The sequence below is a fragment of the Liolophura sinensis genome, unplaced genomic scaffold (genome assembly GCF_032854445.1).
Source record: "Liolophura sinensis isolate JHLJ2023 unplaced genomic scaffold, CUHK_Ljap_v2 scaffold_15, whole genome shotgun sequence".
NCBI classification, from domain to species: Eukaryota; Metazoa; Mollusca; class Polyplacophora; order Chitonida; family Chitonidae; genus Liolophura; species Liolophura sinensis.
In genome coordinates this window covers 121,283-143,972 of record NW_027017954.1, presented here as the reverse complement: position 1 = coordinate 143,972, position 22,690 = coordinate 121,283, and the positions used below count along the sequence as shown (strand labels likewise).

General features: G+C 39.3%; 1 protein-coding gene across 1 annotated transcript in view; it reads right to left on the bottom strand.

Moving 5' to 3' along the window:
- Window positions 1-13,506, bottom strand: part of LOC135481298 (receptor-type tyrosine-protein phosphatase mu-like) — a 179,620-nt gene extending 166,114 nt beyond the window's left edge. Inside the window, exons 1-5 of the mRNA XM_064761145.1 lie at window positions 13,393-13,506; window positions 3,791-3,949; window positions 2,462-2,593; window positions 1,882-1,981; window positions 42-145 (exon numbers count right to left, since the gene is read on the bottom strand). Coding sequence (XP_064617215.1) covers window positions 42-145; window positions 1,882-1,981; window positions 2,462-2,593; window positions 3,791-3,949; window positions 13,393-13,426 — 529 coding nt within the window. The 5' untranslated portion in view covers window positions 13,427-13,506. The remainder of the gene's footprint in view (window positions 1-41; window positions 146-1,881; window positions 1,982-2,461; window positions 2,594-3,790; window positions 3,950-13,392) is intronic.
- Between the last annotated feature and the right edge of the window lie 9,184 nt (window positions 13,507-22,690).

Here is a 22,690-nt window from a genome sequence, read left to right as displayed (position 1 = left end):
TTAGTGTGACTTTAAAGAACTGTTGGCTTTTATTTTCTTACCTCTATTGCTCTGTTGATCCTCGACATCTGGTTGAATGTCACCCATTGTCCTCACTGACAGGGAAACGTGGGCCTGTGCCTTACTTGTTGACGGATGACGCCTCCTGATCAAAGGAGAAGAAAATTTAAATATCAATCAAATACCATTTACCATGCAGGGGCACGCCATAAAAAATTCCAATATGTACCTCAAGCTGATAAATTATAAATAAAGTCAGCGCCAAAATCTGCTCTGGGCGATTCCATTTTGCCTAAGTACTAGTCCTGAAGTCTTCTGTGTTAAGAGAATTGCTGTCGGAAACCGAAGTGCAGTTCGTACATTTTCGGTAGAACTCTTCTTCCCAAAAGATAGCGAAGAGTACAGTTCGTTTTCCGCTTGATGATCGGGAAGCCGGAATGTTGGACGTAGGTTCCGAGTTTACACGAACAAGCCGTCAGTTTTAACGACATTCATTGGCTGAGAGGCAACACACTCCCAGCATAAATGTAAGGGTTTTGAAGATGGAGAACGCCATGGACTCAACGATTTATGCCATCATTGCCGTTTTCAGGCTTTACGTGTATGTCCAGGAAAAGTCGCAAAAATATGCAGCCGGCACCACCAGATGGAAATGTGCTCTTTTCAGCCTATAGTGTCATATTTTTAAGTTTTTTTCTCCTTTAAACAACACAAAGACGTTTGGATGTAGGGCAGAACTTGTAAACATTTTAACTCGCATGCCTTTTTTGGCTTTGTTTGTTGAGGACGGTGGGGGGGGGGGGGGGTGTAAGTTTTTTGTGCCGTACAACCGACTGATCAAAATAACCCTAACGGGATACATAGAATACTGGTGCATGTTTATGTATAATATATACAATAATCATAAGCATGCTAATTCTTATTATCTTCAAAGACAACCACAAAGACGAGACCATCGGGTCCAGCTGGCCCCAGAATTACCAAGCTATCTTAAACTTAATGAGACATTTATTTAATTACTCAGTAATATTAAGAATTGTCAGAGATCTTCATGACAGATTGATAATTTGTGGTTAAATTCAAATCTAAGTTTAGGGGTAATACCAAAGTTTAGACAAAAGTTAACTTAAAGTCTACATAAATCGCTTGGCTTTAATTTCTTTAATATGCAGTATGGGGTGTGGCCTGACCTATTCAAGGACCCAAAAGCTTGTCCGCTTTCTTATTAAGTGTGCGTGTAGGAGTGGGGGGTGGAGTTGGGGGGATAAAGAGGGTTTTAAGCCACAATTTTCTCATGTCTCGACCGGAAATTAAGTAGCTTGTTGTTGTGGTGTCAATTGGGATATCTGTTAAAAAAACACCTCCTTTGAGGAAAAAGCCCGAACTGGGGAACCCGCGTTTGGGGCGCTAAGCTGTTCCTGCGTTCTCAGTATGTTCCCGACCACTGACGCAATACATGCATAAAACAGAAGGATTAATAACATTAATATAAACTATGCTTTAACAGCGAAAAAATGTTCTCAATTGTTTTGTTTTGGCATATCTTTTGTTTCATAATCCTTAAAACCATACTTTACATTTCGTTTTATAGCACTCAATAAGTCTGAAGCAGGTTCATGATCCTGTCGCCAGAATTTCGTTACATGACTACAAGCACTGACAATTCAGCTGGCGCTGTCTTGACCCGCGACCCGCCCATCTACGCTGCCAAAGTTCTGCCGCCACTGAACTATCAACCACCCTACACAATCACATTATACTGACACTGGGTCAACCAGTCCCGTAACAGTACGTGTACAAAATCACTGGAATTATCCGCTCCGTTAAACATCTTTGCTTGAGAGAAGGTGTTAACAGAAGTAACGCGTTTAACCGAATTACCTGTAAATGATGATTACTGCAACAACAACGGCACAAGCTACAAGAACACCAGTCACGCCCCCTGCGACTCTCCCGACCATCATGTTTGAAATTGGGACTGCTGTAATGACAATAACAGTAACAAGAATTGGTAATAGATTTATTTATTTTTTTGATTGGTGTTTTACGCCGTACTCAAGAACATTTCACATATACCGAGCAGAGCCCTCGGAAAACCCACGACCATCCGTAGGTTGCTGTCAGAATTTCCCACGTACGGCCGGAGAAGAAGCCAGCATGAGCTGGACTTGAGCTCACAGCGACCGCATTGGTGAGAGACTCCTGGGTCATTATGCTGCGCTAGCGCACTAAGCAAATGAGCCACGGAGCCCCCCCCCCCTCCCAAAAAAAAAACAACAACATGAACATTAACAACACATAACTGGTTCCCGCCTCACCCCCCCCCCCCCCCCCCACGCAACGTGTTTAAGGTTACTTTTTCATAAAAAAATGAAAAGACAATCGCTTTTCTGAAAATTAAACAGCAGACATAGAACATAGGACATTAAATAAATAAAGGTAAGTAAGTATATTTATGTACCTTTACAGTTGTCATCCACAAAGCCGTCAGGGCATCCTCTCTGACATAACCCATTGGTAATGTTACATGGTGTTCCACAGCCTTGGTTACATTGCTGGGAGCAGTTGTCTCCCCATGATCCGGATTCGCACGCTAAGGGAGTGTAAAACAAGTGTTGAGCGTTCTGTAGGACACACGTTACGTCAATGGTCTATGTTGAAGGGGCAGATTTTCAGATTTTTTTAAGAATGTTGAAAGGCATTCAAATGTTTGAAAACTATGGTGGGCGTTATGAGCCATACTGACGGTATCTAGGAACTCTGACGTCACATCCTCCTTTTTCCTGATGTTCACCAGAAGGAAGGCATTTTTTGGTAACATTATTTCAGTAATCTTTCGCTCATGGGTAAAAAGAGTTATTCTAACATTCAGTGTCGTTATTAAAGTCGAAAAAATTTCCTGCGATGTCAGAGTTCCTAACCTCTGATAGTTTGGTCCGTAAAGCGCACCCTAGAATTAAAATGTTTGGGCGCCTTTAATTCTTTTCACAAAAATCTAAAAAAAATAAATTAAAGTACATTTATGTCTAGTTTTAAGTGATGTATTTAGTGATGCCCACGCGGATTTCATGCGGTCTGTACCTTTAAACTAAATGTAAAAATGAGTTGCATTTGACTCCTAACTAGACCGCCTCGGCCTATAATTTCCGAAAAATTACAATTGAGAGAACTGAAGAGGGGAAATTCGTCACTGGTGTAAAGCGAGATAACATGTAAATCAGGCAGCACAAAGATTCCCACGATACACAACCTTTGCTTGTGGATCGCACATATGAACAATGACACATTGAAAGCAAATTATATTGAGGTCTAGTAGACTATATAGGATCTTCCTTTTTATCGATAATGTATTATAAAGAATTCTTAATTCTCAACGAACTGTACTACATAACTGAAGTTACATGGTAGGTCTCCGACATTTGAAGTTCGCCAAAGATCTCCCGTCGTCTAGACAACAAGGGGAGATAACCCAGTCAAAAAAGTGCGCCATCGTCCATCATCTAAATATAGAGACGTTAGTGAATTTATGGTTGAAGGGAAGCCCCGGATAAAACTGAACATTTCATTGTTCACTCAAAGTCAAACAATTGTCAGTAGACTTCAACTTTATGCAGAGAGCGTCTTAAATAACAGCACATTTTTTTCGCCGTTAGCAATGTGTCTCTTCAAAAGATAGGATGTCACAAATTCGACGAGAGTGACTGACACAGTGGCTTGTCGCGGCTAGAAACAGATTTGATAATATCAAACTGACATAGCGCAATGTTATGTCTTCATATGGTGTACTCACGGGTGAGACACGTTATGTCTGTATACACGTATCCAGGTGCACACGATGAATTCCCCAGGGTAACGGGACATTCCCCAGACGTCTTGTTACATACACTCCCGTTATAACAGTTACCACACTCCAAAGCACAGTCCCCGCCCCAAAAACCATTCGCACATTCTGAAACCAAGAGTGATGAAGACAGTGGTATCAATATGTACATGTATTCCTGTCACTAGTTTAATCATGTTCCAGCAGTTTTGCAAAAATTTTGGATATCTAATTTGTAAAGTCCTAACTCTTTAATACCGTGGCTTAGTTATAATTTACAGACAACAATTGACAACATGGTATGCAGAGCAAGTCATGCTTATCAGGGCGTTTTCCATTGAAAACTACATTGTATACCGTGTATCTAAGGCAAAAAAAAAAAAAAACAATAAATGTAAAACTGAGTCTTAAAGTGAAAGAAAGCTAAAATAAAAATAATACACATAGCTCATCACAATCAGCTGAAAACTGTCCAAAAATTTCAAATTAATTTTTAACATTTTAACAATAATAATGTTTAGGTATTCTGAAGTTTCTCTCCATACTGAGCACCACTTTCAATGTTGGAATATTTCTTATTACCCACAAGTAAAAAATTACTTATGTAATGTTATTTTTTTTATCAGTATGGTCCTACAAGGTGAAATTAATGAAGGAATGTTATGAGACCCTAGAGTGCCTTGCCACTGGCAGTATTGTTCACACAGTCAAGCGTTTAACAGTGACAACATTTAATTCCGCGAAAAAAAAAGTCAAAATAAATATGTAAATTTTAGAGATAATTTTCAGCTGGCTTTCTTTCGATGTTCACTTCATTATTTTCACCGGCGCGGATAGCACAGTTGGTAGAGCGTCCGCTTCGGGACCGGTAGATCCAGGATCAATCCTTGATCGAGTCACACCTAAGACTTTAAAACAGGAAGTTGTAACTTCCTCGCTTGGCGTTCGGCATGAAGGGGATAGTGGAACGACTGGATGACCCGTATCAGTATAATGGCTCGGGCTGGGCGGCTTACTTGCCTTCGGTAAGTCGTCTCAGTGAAGCAGCACTAAATAAAAGAGCGGTGGAAATCCGTCCTGCAACAAGGAGGCACATTACACGTACATGCACCCTAATGATTCCTTCGTCGTCATATGACTGAAAAATTGTTGAGTACGACGTTTAACCCCAAGCACTCACGCCCTCACTTATTATTTTCATCCGGTTTTTTCCTTTAAAGTGAAATGGCTTGCTTAGTATGTGTAAAGAACGGAACAGAACGAGCTCAACGAAAAAGGCCGTCGGTATTACAGGTGCATGGCGATAGCTTGACAACAAACTGGTGATTATGGGTACACATTGGCAAGTCGCGACAATACAAACTCCTATAATGAATTATATTTCAAAACTATAATGTCTATGTTGACGTTAGCACACTGATTGATCGCCACAAAAGATTAATTGGATTGACATCTATCAAACCGCTATAATCGGTACGAAGCGAATCACATGCGCAATAACACGGTCATTGGAATATATATTGATGAACTTCTTTCAGTAACTGACCACACACAAAATACTGAGAACATACAGAAACCCTACCACCAATACCGTGGTGGTGAGTTCAAGTCCAGCTCATGCTGGCTTCCTCTGCGGCCGTACGTGGGAAGGTCTGCCAGCATCTTGCAGATAGTCGTGGGCTTGCCCCAAGCTCTGCCTGGTTTCCCCCCACCATAATGCTGGCCACCGTCGTATGAGTGAAATATTCTTGAGTACAGCGTAAAAGAAACCAACCACATAAATAAGCAAGTAAATACTTCAGGAAGATCATGTTACAAAGATTATGTATGTTTCCAGACGTCAGCACCAATACCATTGTCCCAAATAACATATTGTGGCTTTTCATTATACAACAAAAAAGTGTCGCATTTTTCTTTCAAGTATCCCGGCATGCATACCGTCTGATTTTCTCTGCGCGGACAGATCCCAGATGAAGGAGTTAGAACTGAAGGAAAAGGAAAATGAAAGATTGTTTAAAGAAAAAGAAAATGAAAAAGAAAGATTGTTTAAAGAAAAGGAAAATGAAAGATTGTTTAAAGAAAAGGAAAATGAAAGATTGTTTAAAGAAAAGGAAGATGAAAGATTGTTTAAAGAAAGGGAAAACAAAAGGTTGTTTAGAGAAAGAGAATATGAAAGAGTGTTCGAATTGGAGAAATTGAGACTTTAGAGCGAAATTGAATCAAGAAAACTAGAAGGAGATAGGTCTGGCTTAAGTTTTTCTGATATCCCTCCAAAATTTGACGTCGCTAGAAACATAAGATTGGTGCCACAATTTCGTGAGACTAATGCAGATAAATATTTTCTACAGTTTGAGAAGATTGCTCAAAATTTAGAGTGGCCTAAAACGTTTTGGACTACCCTTTTACAGAGTGCGTTAACTGGCAAAGCTATGGATATATACACAGAGTTATCAACAGAACAGGCTGCAGATTATGATTTTGTGAAAGATGTTATCTTAAAAAGATATGAGCTTGTGCCAGAGGCCTATCGGCAGAAATTTAGAAATTTTGAGAAAAGAGATCAGACTTACATTGAATTTGCTAGGCAGAAGGAACAATTGTTTGAGCGATGGTGTTATGCTAAAAGCGTAGATAATAATTATGAAAAGTTGAAACAGATTATTCTGATTGAAGACTTTAAAAGGTGTATTAATGATGACGTCAGAACTTTCATTGAGGACAAAGAGGCTGATACATTAGAAGCAGCAGCCACTATGGCCGATACTTACACAGTTAAACATAAGGTCTCATTTCAGAAAAAGCCGTCTACATTTAGAAAGCCTCAACCCTTTTCCAGCGGTTCATTTGACTCAAATTCAGGCCCACCAAAACAGGCTCAAAATTTTGACAAATCAGGTGATCAAAGAAGACCTGTTAATTCGAACACTACTCACCGAAGGTCTGACCATACATTTACTGATAGACAGTTTAGCAGGGTTACATGTAATTTTTGTAGGAAGCCAGGCCATATCATATCAAATTGTTATGCTTTAAACAGAAGGCAAGAACAGAGGGTGGCTCCAAGCCTACTGGTTTGTGTGTTACTGCTAGAAAGTCTGACATAGTGAACAATGTTGATGCATTTGATTATGTTAAGACTCCACCAGTAGATTGTACACAGAATTCACAGGATAATGTTATAAAGGTTTTTGAGCCATTTATTTGTGACGGTAAAGTCTCACTTAAAAGTGACATGTCTTGTGATACGAAGATCAGGGTATTAAGAGATACTGGAGCTTTTCAGTCTTTATTGTTACAAGATGCTTTGCCATTTTTTGATGAGTCATATTCTGGATCAAATGTATTAATTAGAGGTGTAAGCTCTGCTGGATTTGAATCTGTGCCTCTTCACAAAGCTTACTTGTCATCAGATATTATTTCGGGTCCTGTTACTGTCGGCATTAGGCCTACTTTGCCTTTTAAAGGAATTCATCTACTACTTGGCAATGATCTTGCTGGTGACAAAGTAATGGTTAATCCTAATGTGACTGATAAACCTTGTTTAAATCAAACTTTTGATCCTGTTGAGAAAGAAATTCCAGATTTGTATCCCTCTTGGGCTGTAACGAGGTCTATGTCAAACAAACTTTCTGATAACGGCAAAAACACAGTAACGGATTTGTGTAAGATACAGTTCTTACACAAATGTTTACTAAAGGCGACTGCATAGATAATGATGAATCAGACCATTGTACACCTAGTGACATATCACATGTTTCTAAACATCAGCTTGTAACTGAACAGCATAAAGACCCAGAAATTTCATGTTTGTTTGACAGAGCTCTCGATGATTGTGTTATTCATCTGAACCTGTGTGTTATTATGTCAAGTCTGCTATACTTATGCGTAAATGGAGACCACCTGATGTATCTGTTGATGAAGACTGGGCTGTTAAACATCAGATTGTTGTACCTAACGCATACCGAACTGAAATTTTACCGTAGGGCACATGAAATGCCATTAGCTGGTCACTTGGGTGTTAACAAGACCTACTACAGGATACTGAACCACTTCTTTTGGCCAGGATTAAAGGGAGATATAACCCAGTTTTGTAAATCATGTCATACAATGCCAGGTAGTGGGTAAGCCTAATCAGACTATTCCTAAGGCACCATTAGAGCCTGTACCAGCTTTTCAAGAGCTATTCAGCAAAATCTTGATTGATTGTGTAGGGCCCTCTACCTAGACGAAGTCCTGGGAATCAGTATGTGTTAACTATTTTGTGTACAGCAACCAGATTCCCCGAAGGTGTTCCTTTAAGGAATAAAAACACCAAGTCTGTTGTCAAAGCTTTAACAAGGTTTTTTTTACTCTGTTTGGTTTACCCAAATCCATACAGTCTGATCAAGGTTCAAACTTTATGTCTGGTATTTTTCAGCAAGTTATGTAGCAGTTAGGCATTGAACAATACAAGTCGTCTGCCTACCACCCAGAAAGTCAAGGTGCAATTGAAAGATTTCACCAAACATTAAAGAACATGATTAAGACTTATTGTTATGATACAGAGAAAGACTGGGATGAACGTATTCCATTTCTTATGTTTGCTGTTCGAGAGTCAGTACAAGAATCATTGGGTTTCAGTCCATTTGATTTAATATTTGGACATACTGTTAGAGGACCTTTGTTAATTTACAAGGAACAGTTTGACACAAGTAATGTAAATCTTTTGGATTATGTATGTGATTTTTGTGCTAAGCTTGTCAGAGCATGTGAATTGGCTAAAGTCAATCTTGAATGTACTCAGAAGAATATGAAACGTAGATATGATCAGAAATCTGTTCTTTGGTCATTTCAACCTGGTAAGAAAAATTTTAGTATTGTTACCTGTACCTGGTAAATGCTTTGATGTCAGATATTTTGGTCCATATGTTGTTGACAAAAAGCTGAGTGAGCTTAACTATGTTGTTAAAACACCTGATCGGCGCAAATCAAGTCAGTTATGTCACATTAACATGCTGAAACCCTATGTAAACAGAAGTGACACTGACAACACTGCTGTACATCCTGTTAATGTTGTTGCTGCTGACATTGACCAGAGTTGCTGTAATACAGATGATATTGGCGAACAGTTGGTTGATTCTAAGCTCAATTCCTTCAAAGCTTCAGAATTCAGATGTCTTAAAACAACTTGATTCTAAACTGCAACATCTGGAACCCATTCAGCAACAGCAAACTGTCTAAACTTGTTTTTGAGTTTTCACATTTGTTTCCGGATGTACCAACAAGAACTGATGTCGTTTCTCACGATGTTGCTATAAGTGCAGTTTTGCTTCAGGAGGACAATCTTGGTGTTGATCATCCAGTTTGTTTCTTTTCCCGTAAAGTTAACAAGTTTCAGAGAAGTTATTCAACAGTTAAAAGAGAGTGTTTGTCTGTTATTTTAGCTCTGCAACATTTTGAAATTTATGTAACAGCTTCGAGACAACCTGTGATTGTAAATACTGATCACAATCCACTTGTGTTTCTACAGAAAGTTAAGGGAAAGAATCAAAGATTGTTACGGTGGAGGTTTATTGTTGCAGGAATACAATCTTGAAATCAAACATGTAAGGGAAAAAGATAATGTTATTGCAGATTGCTTGTCTCGTGTATAAAGTTGTGTATAAAATGTTTTAATTACATGTGGTTTTACAATGTTGTATATATTATTGTTTAACATATATTGTAATTAAAAAAAAAGTTAGGAAAACTTTTTTTTTCTTGAAGGGTGGGGTGTTATGTGCACAACTGCCGTCAGTTTCTAATTAGCTAGCCACTGTTTACATATGCTGAGTTCAGCGCCTGCTGTCTGCCTCTACCTTAGAATATTCCAGAATGCGCTCAGTTCGGTGCCTGTTTGTTTACATCAAGTGTTCAGGAATTTTCTTATTCTAGACCATTCCACGAGGCTATATAAGACCTATGAAAGCAGGTCAAACGGAGAGAAAGGAGAATTACTGAGAGTTTTGGATGCTTTTGCTGTGTATTACTTTAGTAGGCCTTTTGTGCCGAATTTTGTGTCTTTATAGCCTCTGGCTTTGTTATATACTATCTCCACCGAGCACTTGTTCAGTCTGAACTTGTATGTTTAATTTGTGCTCTTGTATACACAGTGCTTATTAGTACACGGACCCCGTCTGTGGAATTTTGTGTATATTTCGTCATACACTCAGTTGTACTGTGGATTTTCCCCTCTTGTGAATTTGTCTCTGAGCATTTATGCCTGTGTGGTATATATTGTGGAATATATGCGTCCGTTTGGACTTGACACCGTAAGTACTTTAGTATTTGTATAAGTCTTTATTATCTGTTCTTGTTAAAGCTAATAAATTGTTGTAAAATAAAATCTGCTGTTTTGGTTACTTTTTTGTGCGGCTAAACTGTCGTGCATTTCGAACAAGCCATCTGTTTATAATACAGACAGTTTGGGTCGTAACAACTGTACTACGTAACTGAAGTTACATGGTAGGTCTCCGACATTTGAAGTTCGCCAAAGATCTCCCGTCGTCTAGACAACAAGGGGAGATAACCCAGTCAAAAAAGTGCTCCATCGTCCATCATCTAAATATAGAGACGTTAGTGAATTTATGGTTGAAGGGAAGCCCCGGATAAAACTGAACATTTCATTGTTCACTCAAAGTCAAACAATTGTCAGTAGACTTCAACTTTATGCAGAGAGCGTCTTAAATAACAGCACATTTTTTTCGCCGTTAGCAATGTGTCTCTTCAAAAGATAGGATGTCACAAATTCGACGAGAGTGACTGACACAGTGGCTTGTCGCGGCTAGAAACAGATTTGATAATATCAAACTGACATAGCGCAATGTTATGTCTTCATATGGTGTACTCACGGGTGAGACACGTTATGTCTGTATACACGTATCCAGGTGCACACGATGAATTCCCCAGGGTAACGGGACATTCCCCAGACGTCTTGTTACATACACTCCCGTTATAACAGTTACCACACTCCAAAGCACAGTCCCGCCCCAAAAACCATTCGCACATTCTGAAACCAAGAGTGATAAAGACAGTGGTATCAATATGTACATGTATTCCTGTCACTAGTTTAATCATGTTCCAGCAGTTTTGCAAAAATTTTGGATATCTAATTTGTAAAGTCCTAACTCTTTAATACCGTGGCTTAGTTATAATTTACAGACAACAATTGACAACATGGTATTCAGAGCAAGTCATGTTTATCAGGGCGTTTTCCTTTGAAAACTACATTGTATACCGTGTATCTAAGGCAAAAAACAATAAATGTAGAACTGAGTCTTAAAGTGAAGGAAAGCTAAAATAAAAATAATACACATAGCTCATCACAATCAGCTGAAAACTGTCCAAAAATTTTCAAATTAATTTTTAACTTTTAACAATAATAATGTTTAGGTATTCTGAAGTTTCTCTCCATACTGAGCACCACTTTCAATGTTGGAATATTTCTTATTACAAACAAGTAAAAAATTACTTATGTAATGTATTTTTTTTTATCAGTACGGTCCTACAAGGTGAAATTAATGAAGAAATATTATGAGACCCTAGAGTGCCTTGCCACTGACAGTATTGTTCACACAGTCAGGCATTTAACAGTGGCAGCCTTTAAGTCCGCGAAAAAAAAAGTTAAAATAAATAGGTAAGTTTTAGAGATAGTTTTCAGTTGACTTTCTTTTCATTATTTGACTTCATTATTTTCATCCGTTTTTTCCTTTAAAGTGAAATGGCTTGTTCAGTATGTGTAAAGAACAGAACGAGCTAAACGAAAAAAGGCTGTCGGTATTACAGGTGCATGAAGTGAGTGAGTGAGTGAGTGCTTGGGGTTAAACGTCGTACTCAACAATTTTTCAGTCATATGACGATGAACAGGTGCATGGAGATAGCTTGACACCAAACTGGTGATTGTGGGTACACATTGGCAAGTCGTGACAATAAAAACTCCTATAATGAATTATATCTCCAAACTATAATGTCTATGTTGACGTTAGCACACTGATTGATCGCCACAAAAGATTAATTGGATTCACATCTATTAAACCGCTATAATCGGTACGAAGCGAATCACATGCGCAATAACACGGTCATTGGAATATATATTGATGAACTTCTTTCAGTAACTGACCACACACAAAATACTGAGAACATACAGAAACCCTACCACCAATACCGTTGGTGGTGAGTTCAAGTCCAGCTCATGCTGGCTTCCTCTGCGGCCGTACGTGGGAAGGTCTGCCAGCATCTTGCAGATAGTCGTGGGCTTGCTCCAAGCTCTGCCTGGTTCCCCCCCCCCCCCCCCCCACCATAATGCTGGCCCCCGTCGTATGAGTGAAATATTCTTGAGTACAGCGTAAAAGAAACCAACCAAATAAATAAGCAAGTAAAATACCTCAGGAAGATCATGTTACAAAGATTACGTATGCTTCCAGACGTCAGCACCAAAACCATTGTCCAAATAACATATTGTGGCTTTACATTATACAACAAAAAAGTGTCGCATTTTTCTTTCGAGTATCCCGGCATGCATACAGTCCGATTTTCTCTGCGCGGACAGAGCCCGGATGACGTGTTACAGGCACTGGGGCCCTCAACACAGGACCCGATAGTTTCGAACAATTTAATTCATATGTACCATTATCACAAGCTGAAGATGAAAATATTAGATAGACATATGACCAATAGAAGAGACTGCGACATAAAAAAAATAAATAAAAAAAGTTTTACAGCAGTTGTAAATATCAAGGCGTATCCTTTGAACACATTGATTTGGATATATGATGACCAAAGACTCCGGCAATAGAAAAACGATGCGTTAAAATATGACTTAATGACCCGTATAGATAACGGGTACTAGCATAAAATCCACATTATATCGGGGAAGTCAAATGCCCATGAATTATCAAGAGTTTGTTTGTATGTTGTAGTCTTTAATATTCAAACCATACTGTTTTAATTCTACATAATTCTAACACAAAAAGTCCACAGCGTTTGGTGTCCCTCTAGCATACACATGGGTGAAAAAAAAAAACAGTAAAGGAAGTGAAAGTACAGGGAACATGTACATTAATAAGCGTAATATGCGTTTTATTGATTGGTAACTGCTAATTTACAAAGTACAAACTCTAATACGCAAGCAAAGAATGCGTTTTAGCTGTTAGGTATGATAAACCTGGTCAGGTAACGTTCAGCATGGGTTTTGAGTCGGCTTTAGTACATTATTGTAGAAGTAATGAGATACGTTGATATTTCCAGCGCACATATGGCCAACCATGCCCATAGAGATGTTAGTATAAAAACAATCGTCAACTGGGACCACTTTTGTAATATCCCACGTGCCATACACGTGTCAACAATCTAAGCGTCAAGTCCGACATACGCATACCACTCGTAAACCATAAAGTAGTCTCCCGAGTAGATATCACGAGATCATTCACACCAGAAACCTCTAACACAAATTCCAAAAGAATATACATGTGTACAAAATAATAGATATAAATGATCAGTAAATCTAGGGACACGTAAGGGACAACCATGTAAAAAACAAGATATTCCCGTCTCACCTGTTTTACATTTCAGACCAGAATGTCCCGGCATGCATCTGGGTTCACCCTGACAATGCCCGGATGTCGTGTTACAGCTGTCTGATCCACTTGCACACGATCCACAGGTCTCATTACAGTCGTGGCCATATTTACCCGCTCCACAGGCTTAATTCAAGTAAAACGAGAAAATGAAGCTCGATTTACAAGTCATTTCAGTGATGTTGCAATGTATCAAGATACACAAGCTATACACTTAAGAAGGAAATGAAAGTTGTTGTACTCGGTGTACCTGACATTTATATTTATGGATTTATTTATTTGACTGGTGTTTTACACCGTACCCAAAAATATTTCATTTAAACGACGGCGGCCAACATTATGGTGGGAGGAAACCGGACAGAGCCTGGGGGAAACCCACGATCATCCGCAGACTGATGACACATCTTCCCACGTACGGCCGGAGAGGAAGCTGACATTTATAATAGATATAAAACATAACAAACATGCCCGGTTTGGGCGCCGGCAAAAGTGTGTAACCTCCTTTGGCAGTGTGGGGGGCCTCGCTAGCTGAGATGGGAAAAGCTGGGGCTCCCTGTGAGTACTTGGCTCTTGGCCATTAAGGTTGCGTGTTCAATGTCCGCTCAGGCTGTTTACACAGCGGCTTTTTATGTCCGGTTTGCAAATTTTCTGTCAAAGGTCTGGGTTACTCCGGTTTCCTTCGCCCATTCACGTGAGAAAATTCTTGATTACGTTATTAAAACACTGATCAGTGAAATCAATCCCTTGGCAAAGGTAATAACTGTAATGTACACTATGGCATAATTGCTCTAACATACAGCAGACGTATCACAAGAATGGTGTAAAAGATTCTGTCTCTGTTTTGTTTGGACTTAATTAGCTTTGATTCTATACAATATTACAAAAACGCGTAAGTCTAGGACACATGTTGGTAAGACGGACCAAGACAAAAGTTGCAAAAGTTCTGGGCCCAGTTGTTCAAAAGTAAATAATAGCAGTTAAGCGCGGTATAACCTTTAGTAAGGGCCACAGTGCATTTATTTTTGTATCAGGCTAAGATCAGTATTAACATTTAATCCTGGTTTAACTTTTACTGCACTTTTAAACAACCGGCCACTGGATACACAGGTACGAAGAAGTGTGTATGATCGTGACAGTACTGAGATACAATGATATTCCGTGCGTGCATACGGGCAGTCACTCTCACAGAGGTTTTGGTATAAAAAGACTTAACCAGAACTACTTGTACATCACTCCGCTTGTCATATCACGCACAATCCATACGTACCCTACGTAAACAATGAAGCGGTGATCCATTTCCAAAAAACATAATCGCCATTTCCTTAACTAATTTGTAAAAAGTAATATATATAAATGATAAATAAATGTAGGGACATGTAAGAGAGAAATATGTAAAACACAAGATATTTCCGTCTCACCTGTTTTACATTTCAGACCAGAATGTCCCGGCATACACCTGGGTTCACCCTGACAGTGCCCGGATTTCGTGTTACAGCTGTCTGATCCACTTGCACACGATCCACAGGTCTCGTTACAGTCTGGGCCATATTTACCCGCTTCACAGGCTTAATTCAAGTAAAACGAGAAAATAAAGCTCGATTTACAAGTCATGTCAGTGATGTTGTAATGTATCAAGATATACAAGCTATACACTTAAGAAGGAAGTGAAAGTTGTTGTACTGGATGTACCTGGCATTTATATTCATGTATTTATTTATCTGATTGGTGTTTTACGCCATACTCAAGAATATTTCATTTATACGACGGCGGCAAACATTATGGTGGGAGGAAACCGGGCAGAGCACGGGGAAAACCCACGATCATCCGCACGGTGATGAAAATTCTTCCCACGTACGGCCGCAGAGGACGCCCTGTGAGTACTAAGCTCTTAGCCATTTAAGTTGCCTGTTCAATGTCCGCTCAGGCTGTTTACACAGCGACTTTTTAAGTCGGGTTTGCAAATTTTCTGTCAAAAGTCTGGGTGACTTGAGAAAATTCCTTTGGCAAAGGTAATAGCTGTAATATACACTATGACATAATTGCTTTAACATACAGCAGACGTATCACAAGAATGTGTAAAAGATTCTGCCTCTGTTTTGTTTGGACTTAATTAGCTTTGATTCTATACAATATTACAAAAACGCGTAAGTCTAGGACACATGTTGGTAAGACGGACCAAGACAAAAGTTCCAAAAGTTCTGGGCCCAGTTGTTCAAAAGTAAATAATAGCAGTTAAGCCCGGTATTAACTTTAGTAAGGGCCACAGTGCATTTAGTTTTGTATTAGGCCAAGACCAGTATTAACATTTAAGCCTGGTTTAACTTTTAGTACACTATTAAACAACCGGCCACTGGATACACAAGCACACAAATGTGTATATGATCGTAACAGTGATGAGATACAATAATATTCCCTGCGTGCATACGGGCGGTCACTCTGACAGAGATGTTGGTATAAAAAGACTCAACCGGAACTACTTGTACATCACTCCACGTGCCATATAACGCACAATCTATACTTACCCCACGTAAACAATGAAGCGGTGATCCGTTTCCCCAAAACATGATCACCATTTCCTTAAATAATTTGTAAAAATTAATACATATAAATGATCAATAAATCTAGGGACATGTAAGAGAGAAGCCTGTAAAACATTATTCCCGACTCACCTGTTTTACATTTCAAACCAGAATATCCCGGCATGCATCTGGGTTCACCCTGACAGTGCCCGGATTTCGCGTTACAGCTGTCTGATCCACTTGCACACGATCCACAGGTCTCGTTACAGGCGTAGCCATATTTACCCGCTTCACAGGCTTAATTCAAGAAAAACAGAAAATAAAGCTCGAATTACAAGTCATTTCAGTGATGTTGTAATGTATTAAGATACACAAGCTATACACGTAAGCAGGAAAAGGGAGTTGTTGTACTGCATATACCTGACATTTATATTTATGTATTTATTTATTTGACTGGTGTTTTACGCCGTACTCAGGAATATTTCATTTATACGACAGCGGCCAACATTATGGTGGGAGGAAACGGGACAGAGCCCGGGGAAAACCCACGACCATCCGCAGACTGATGACAGATCTTCCCACGTACGGCCGGAGAGGAAGCTGACATTTATAATAGATATAAAACATAACAAACATGCCCGGTTTGGTCGCCGGCAAAAGCGTGTAACCTCCTTTGGCAGTGTGGGGGGCCTCGCTAGCTGAGATGGGAAAAGCTGGGTCTCCCTGTGAGTACTTGACTCTTGACCATTGAGGTTGCGTGTTCAATGTCCCATTTACGTGAGAAAATTCTTGAGCAAGTTGTTAAAACACTGATCATTGAAATCAATCCTTTAGCAAAGGTAATAGCTGTAATGTACACTACGACATAATTGCTCTAACATACAGTAGTTAATTAGCTTTGATTCAATGCAATATTACAAACACGCATAAGTCTACGACACCTGTTAGTAACACCGGGACCAGACAAAAGTTGCAAAAGTTCTGGGCATAGTTGTTCAAAAGTATATTATAGCAGTTAAGCCCGGTATTAACTTTAGTCAGGGCTACAGTGCATTCAGCTTTGTTTTAGACCAAGATCAGTATTAACATTTATGCCTGGTTTAACTTTTAGTACACTATTAAACAACCAGCAACTGGATACACAAGTACGCAAAAGTGTGTATGATCGTGACAGTAATGAGATACATGGATATTCCCTGCATGCATATGGGCAGTCACTCTCACAGAGGTTTTGGTATAAAAAGACTCAACCGGAACTACTTGTACATCACTCCACGTGCCATATAACGCACAACCTATAATTACCCCACGTAAGCAATGAAGTGGTGGTCCATTTCCCCAAAACATATTCACCATTTCCTTAAAAAATTTGTAAAAATTAATACATATAAATGATGAAAAAAACTGGTGACATATAAGTGAAAAGCATGTAAAACATTATTCCTGACTGACCTGTTTTACATTTCAAACCAGAATATCCCGGCATGCATCTGGGATTACCCCGACAGTGGCCGGATGTAGTGTTACAACTGCTTGGTCCACTTGTACACGATCCACAGGTCTCGTTACAGTCGTGGCCATAAGTACCTGCGTCACAGGCTTGTCGCAAAAAGAAGTAAAAAAAGGAACATCATCATAATTTGGTGGTTTTAGCTTTCTCTGTCAAAGAATAGGCGATCTGTTAAAAACAATAAGTGACATTTTATTTGTTCTTTTTTATATATAAGAGAGCAAACATTTGGAGTACACCACTTGGTCAGTATCAACCTTGAGACATATTAAAGCTTAAATCTCAACATTCATTCAATTAAAGGACAGGACAGCACCTTGCCAAACATATTTCAGTTGAAAGCAGGATTCTCATGCGGTCTAAAAAGGATCATACTTTATTGTTTTAATGAGATTTTACGGAATAATATGTAAAACAAAATAACATTATTGCACAAAATTGCTGGTGTGAGACGAGTCAACCATCTTGAGAATTTTATCTAGTCAAACACGTTGCTATAAGTTTGCGCGGCCTAAGCTGTGACGTAGCGTTTACCCATTCACTCCATCAAGTGACATATGATAACACAGAAGTACTGCATAAGACATCATTTTGAGATTGTGTACAACAATTTAGTTCCGTCTAGGTGAAGGACCATTTCACGAAATGTTGTGAGACAGGTCTGTATCATTTGTGGACCACCACAGACAATGTAAAGTAGATGATTTTCAAGCCTTGTAATACTCAACGGCGGTGTCACAAATTATGTCCGACAGTAGCATACCGTCCGGGCCAAAACCTCATTCCTCTCCCCAAATGCATTTTTTTTTTTGCTCCGTTTGTCGCATACAAGGGATATTTTTTTTTCTGTTTTGCATTTTAAAATACAGTAAAACTATTGAAACGCCATATTTGCGATAACTGGGTCAGCACGGCTTTCTTCCTTGAAGCCACCGCTAGAGTGGAATGCCTAGATAGACGTCAGTGGTGCTTACATTTATTTCTATTTTGTTTCAGAACATGTTTCCGTTTGTTTTTGAGCATGATTCTAACAACAATCCTATTGTAATTTTGTAAACATTTAACTGGGGTCAAAATCACCAGCACAATCCCTCCAGAGGCTATGTCCTGAACCAGGGATACCCCGGCCGTGCGTCTACAGCTGGCTATTTTTACAGGGTCTGTGGAGTTCCTTGTAAATGATATAGTAGGTCTACTATATCAACAGTTCAAGCAGTGGAAGAAGTATTCTTCCAGTATGTCCAATTTCCGAGAAAACTATATTGATAACTTGGGCCTTCATCGCCAAGTCCACAACTTTTATATGTCATAGGCTACTGCTTAGACTTTTATACGGAAAATACCTGCGATGTTATAGATCTAGAGGTAGTGTGATGCCTTGTTCTCGAGAGACGTGCTTAAGCTATATCAAGACAAAGTTTCATTTAACTTTGACTAGATTAAAAAAGAGCTAAAAAAAAATATGTAATGCCGGTTTAAGACACTTTCAATGATAGCCTTTCAGTGGACATAAGCATTAGTGTGGTGCTGTCATTCACTTTAATTTGGAGGTCATGTATTTGAGGATAATGTATCCCTTTACATTGTACTGAATCCTACACACTTAACTGTCCTGCGTCCGTTACACATGTAGCCAGTGTCACATACTGACTTTACTCTCTGTGATACTGAATCTTACATACCTGCCTATCCATGTAGCTTCTTGTGTTTCGTCTCTACTGTACTAAGTCCTACAAACTTACGTGCCCGGTACATGCTACACATGTAGCCAGCATCACATCTTGGATTTCTCTTCTGTCGTACTGAATTCTACACACTAACCTGTCCAACAGTTGTTGCGCATGAAGCCAGCATCGCATCTTGGGTTTCCTTCAGTTAGAGGACATTCCCCAGTAACTTTATCACATTTGTCGGCCCAACAATGGCCACAGTCCTTTTGACAATGTTTTTCCCATCGACCGTCAACACATTCTGCGAAAGTAATAGAATGACGTGTAGCTGTTTTACCCAATACGGAACAGAATGACAATGAGTTATTGACGTTGGAAAGAAGGAAACCAAGGAGTGCTTGTAGGAAATTACTCTCTTGTAACAAAGTAACTGGATTTCAACATGCTACTTCACTTTTGTTAATACATTTAACATGTTAGAATATAAAATAATTTTATAAAGAAGACGTACCGAATGGAGAGTAAAACCAAAGCAGGGGCACTGTGATAGTTGGTAAATTGTCACACGAGGTCACACGTAACTAATGAAATACGGCGTCATGTCAATTTACCCTAGTCAGGGCTTTTATTGTGACAGTCCATGTAAATGAATAAATAGTAGCAATTTATACACCCTCTAACATCATGGCTTAAACAAAATTAGTACAAGTCTGTGGGATGTCCGTCTGTTACAATGTGTATTACTCAACTTTGTCAAGAGGTCAGCTTTCAAAGACGCCAAATCAAGACAAATAGAACTAGTGACATCTACTTGAAAAAAACACAAACAAATGAAGATGACAAACAAATCCCGTGGAGATTTCTCAAATAAACCATGAGATACTCCTCATCCACAAGTGTTGTCGGCATTTCCTGTTAACGTTTGCTTTGAATAGCTCGCTTTGTTATTCGATTTCAACCTTCAGTTGATACTTGTGGACATTGTTTTACATGAACAAGCAAACCCTTCCTGATGGGCTTACGTTACATACTTAAATATCAGTTTTCAACTTCCGGTCGTCAAAATGCTGTCCTTCCCAAGGATACGTTGATTTATTCATCTGATCTGTGTTTCACACTGTACTCAAGAATACTTTACTTATACGACGGCGGCCAGCGTTATAGTGTGAGGTAACCGGGCACAGCCCAGGGGAAACCCACGACAATCCGAGGGTCTGAGGTATACATGTACATGACTCCAGACAGTTCAATTGTTTGGTCATCAATTATCAATTCCCACTTTCAGCAGACTCCAAATTGTGAATTGCTTTTGAAGAATGTTGTATGTTACTGTTCGCCGCCTTCTGATATTTAATCAGGCATGGGGTAAAAGAAGTAATGTCAGAGTCCACTGGCGTTTGACCGAGTGGTTTTACCCCCTCAATCCCCTCAGGAAAAGTTTTACTGGTAACATTTTTCAAGAATTTGAGTACAGTGTGTCTCTGTGGACGAAGATTATCAGGCCTCGTGCGATCAGTGCTGTCATATACGTGTATATACACATACAGTGCTGGGTGGCCAACCGTTAACGTGTATAAAACAAATGGGAAATAAATAGGGGAGTGTGGCCACATGGCTTTCATAAATATTTGAATTGTACAATAGCGGAAATAGCTCATACTTTTCACAAGGGCTTATTGAACACAAACTGACACGAGAGGATGCAGATATTATGCACTGTTGACCGTATTAAATAGGAGACACTAAAATGTATCCAAACCCATTCGCGCTGAATAGACGTCATCAGTCTGCTTGTTTGGCTTGCCTGCAAGGTGCGGTAGCAAGCTATACAAACCTGACTGTCGGTGTATGAGTTAGGTGCCCATTACGTTCAGCAAGTGTATATATCAGAAGAATACTCGACAATAAAGCTGTAGATATGACAGTTTACATTATACACATTATATATAATTTAATTTGATATAAAAATTAGCGAAAGTGGTATTATACTGGATTTAACGAACGCAAACTGAGAAGTGATTGGCTGTTGGTCAGTGAGGCCTTCTGTTTGAATCAAGCTGTCGCTGTTTAAAAGGTGGATTTAAGTGTACAGATTTGTCTGGTACGTAGCAAAGGTGGGTGGCTGACTCCAGGCACTCCAATCACCTCTGCACCCACCAAGTTGACAGTAGTCATACAACAAAATACTCTTCAGCACTCTTGGTTAAACCCCAATCAAATGTATAAAATTCGAAGTGATTTTATACAAATAAATATGTTGTAAAACTTTTAAGATAAAAATTTACCATTTAGGTACTGGTGATAAATGGAATTTCTTCTCTCTTGCAAGATAGAACATAACTTCATCTGACAGTTTTCCAGATTGGTCATCACTTTCGTGTATTACCACATTTATCTTTCTACTCTTAGTCAGCATAAGTCTATTATTTATGTTAAAGTCACTTTACCTGTACACCGTGTCCCTGTGATGTCACATTTGGAACATCCTGTCGTTGTATTACACTGTCGTCTACACATTTCACCATACCATCCAGCGGAACACACTGCCAGGAGTATAATTAATTTGAAACGTTTATCCTAGTTGCCACAAATCGTCATTAGTTGAGACTAAATTTCTAACAAACTCATCCTTCCTTCTAAACATTTCAGCTATATGTATTGTCTATACATATTTAACCCCAGATAACACCAATAACGCCTGTGTGTAGTACAATGGGTTGATACACATAGTTTTCTGTTTCATACTTAATATAGTTTTCTGTTCCCCCACGTAAAGATTTGATGGATTTTGAAGCCGTTATAAAGAAACTACCTCGGTGTAACGGTCTTGTCTCACCTAACTGTGTACAACTGTGCCATATTCAGTTACATGCTGACAGGGATACGTCAATGTACCGTAGCTAAGCACTTCACGAGACAAACCTGGCCCTGGTCATACCAAAGACATTAAAAATGATACTTGTTGCTGCCTCTCTTGGCGCTCAGCACTGAGAGGTTAGAGCAAAGAAATATTACTGGTCTGTCCGGTGTCAGTGTATTGTGATTTGGTGAGGGCGTCATGTGTGTTGTCTTCGGCATGGTACTTCAGTGGCGGCAGCACTGTTGCAGCTGGACCATAAGAAAACACAGTACGAGTATATATACACGCACACCTAATGATTCCTCGTCGTAAATATGACTTAAAAATTGTTAAGAACGACTTAAAACCCCAAGTATACATAGATACAAACATTTCACAAAAATGACGTGGACTCCTGACAGCGGACTAGAGCATTTCCACTTCATCACGTGATATACGTTGCTATCGACAAGCAGATTATACAATTAAATGTATAACCGTGAATGGAAATGACACCCGCCCCAGGTATGCAGTGTGCGATGATTAAATTAAGGAATTATTAAAACGCAATTATACCCTTCGCCACGTATACAAACATAAGAAACAGAAAATTATGCAAATTAAGACATGATCCATAAGCGTACCGTAGATGAGAACTTCACAAAGTGTTAGTGGTACACCTGGCCGTGACCTTATCCTGACGGTGTCTCCTGACACCGGATCTCCCGTACAGTGTCCG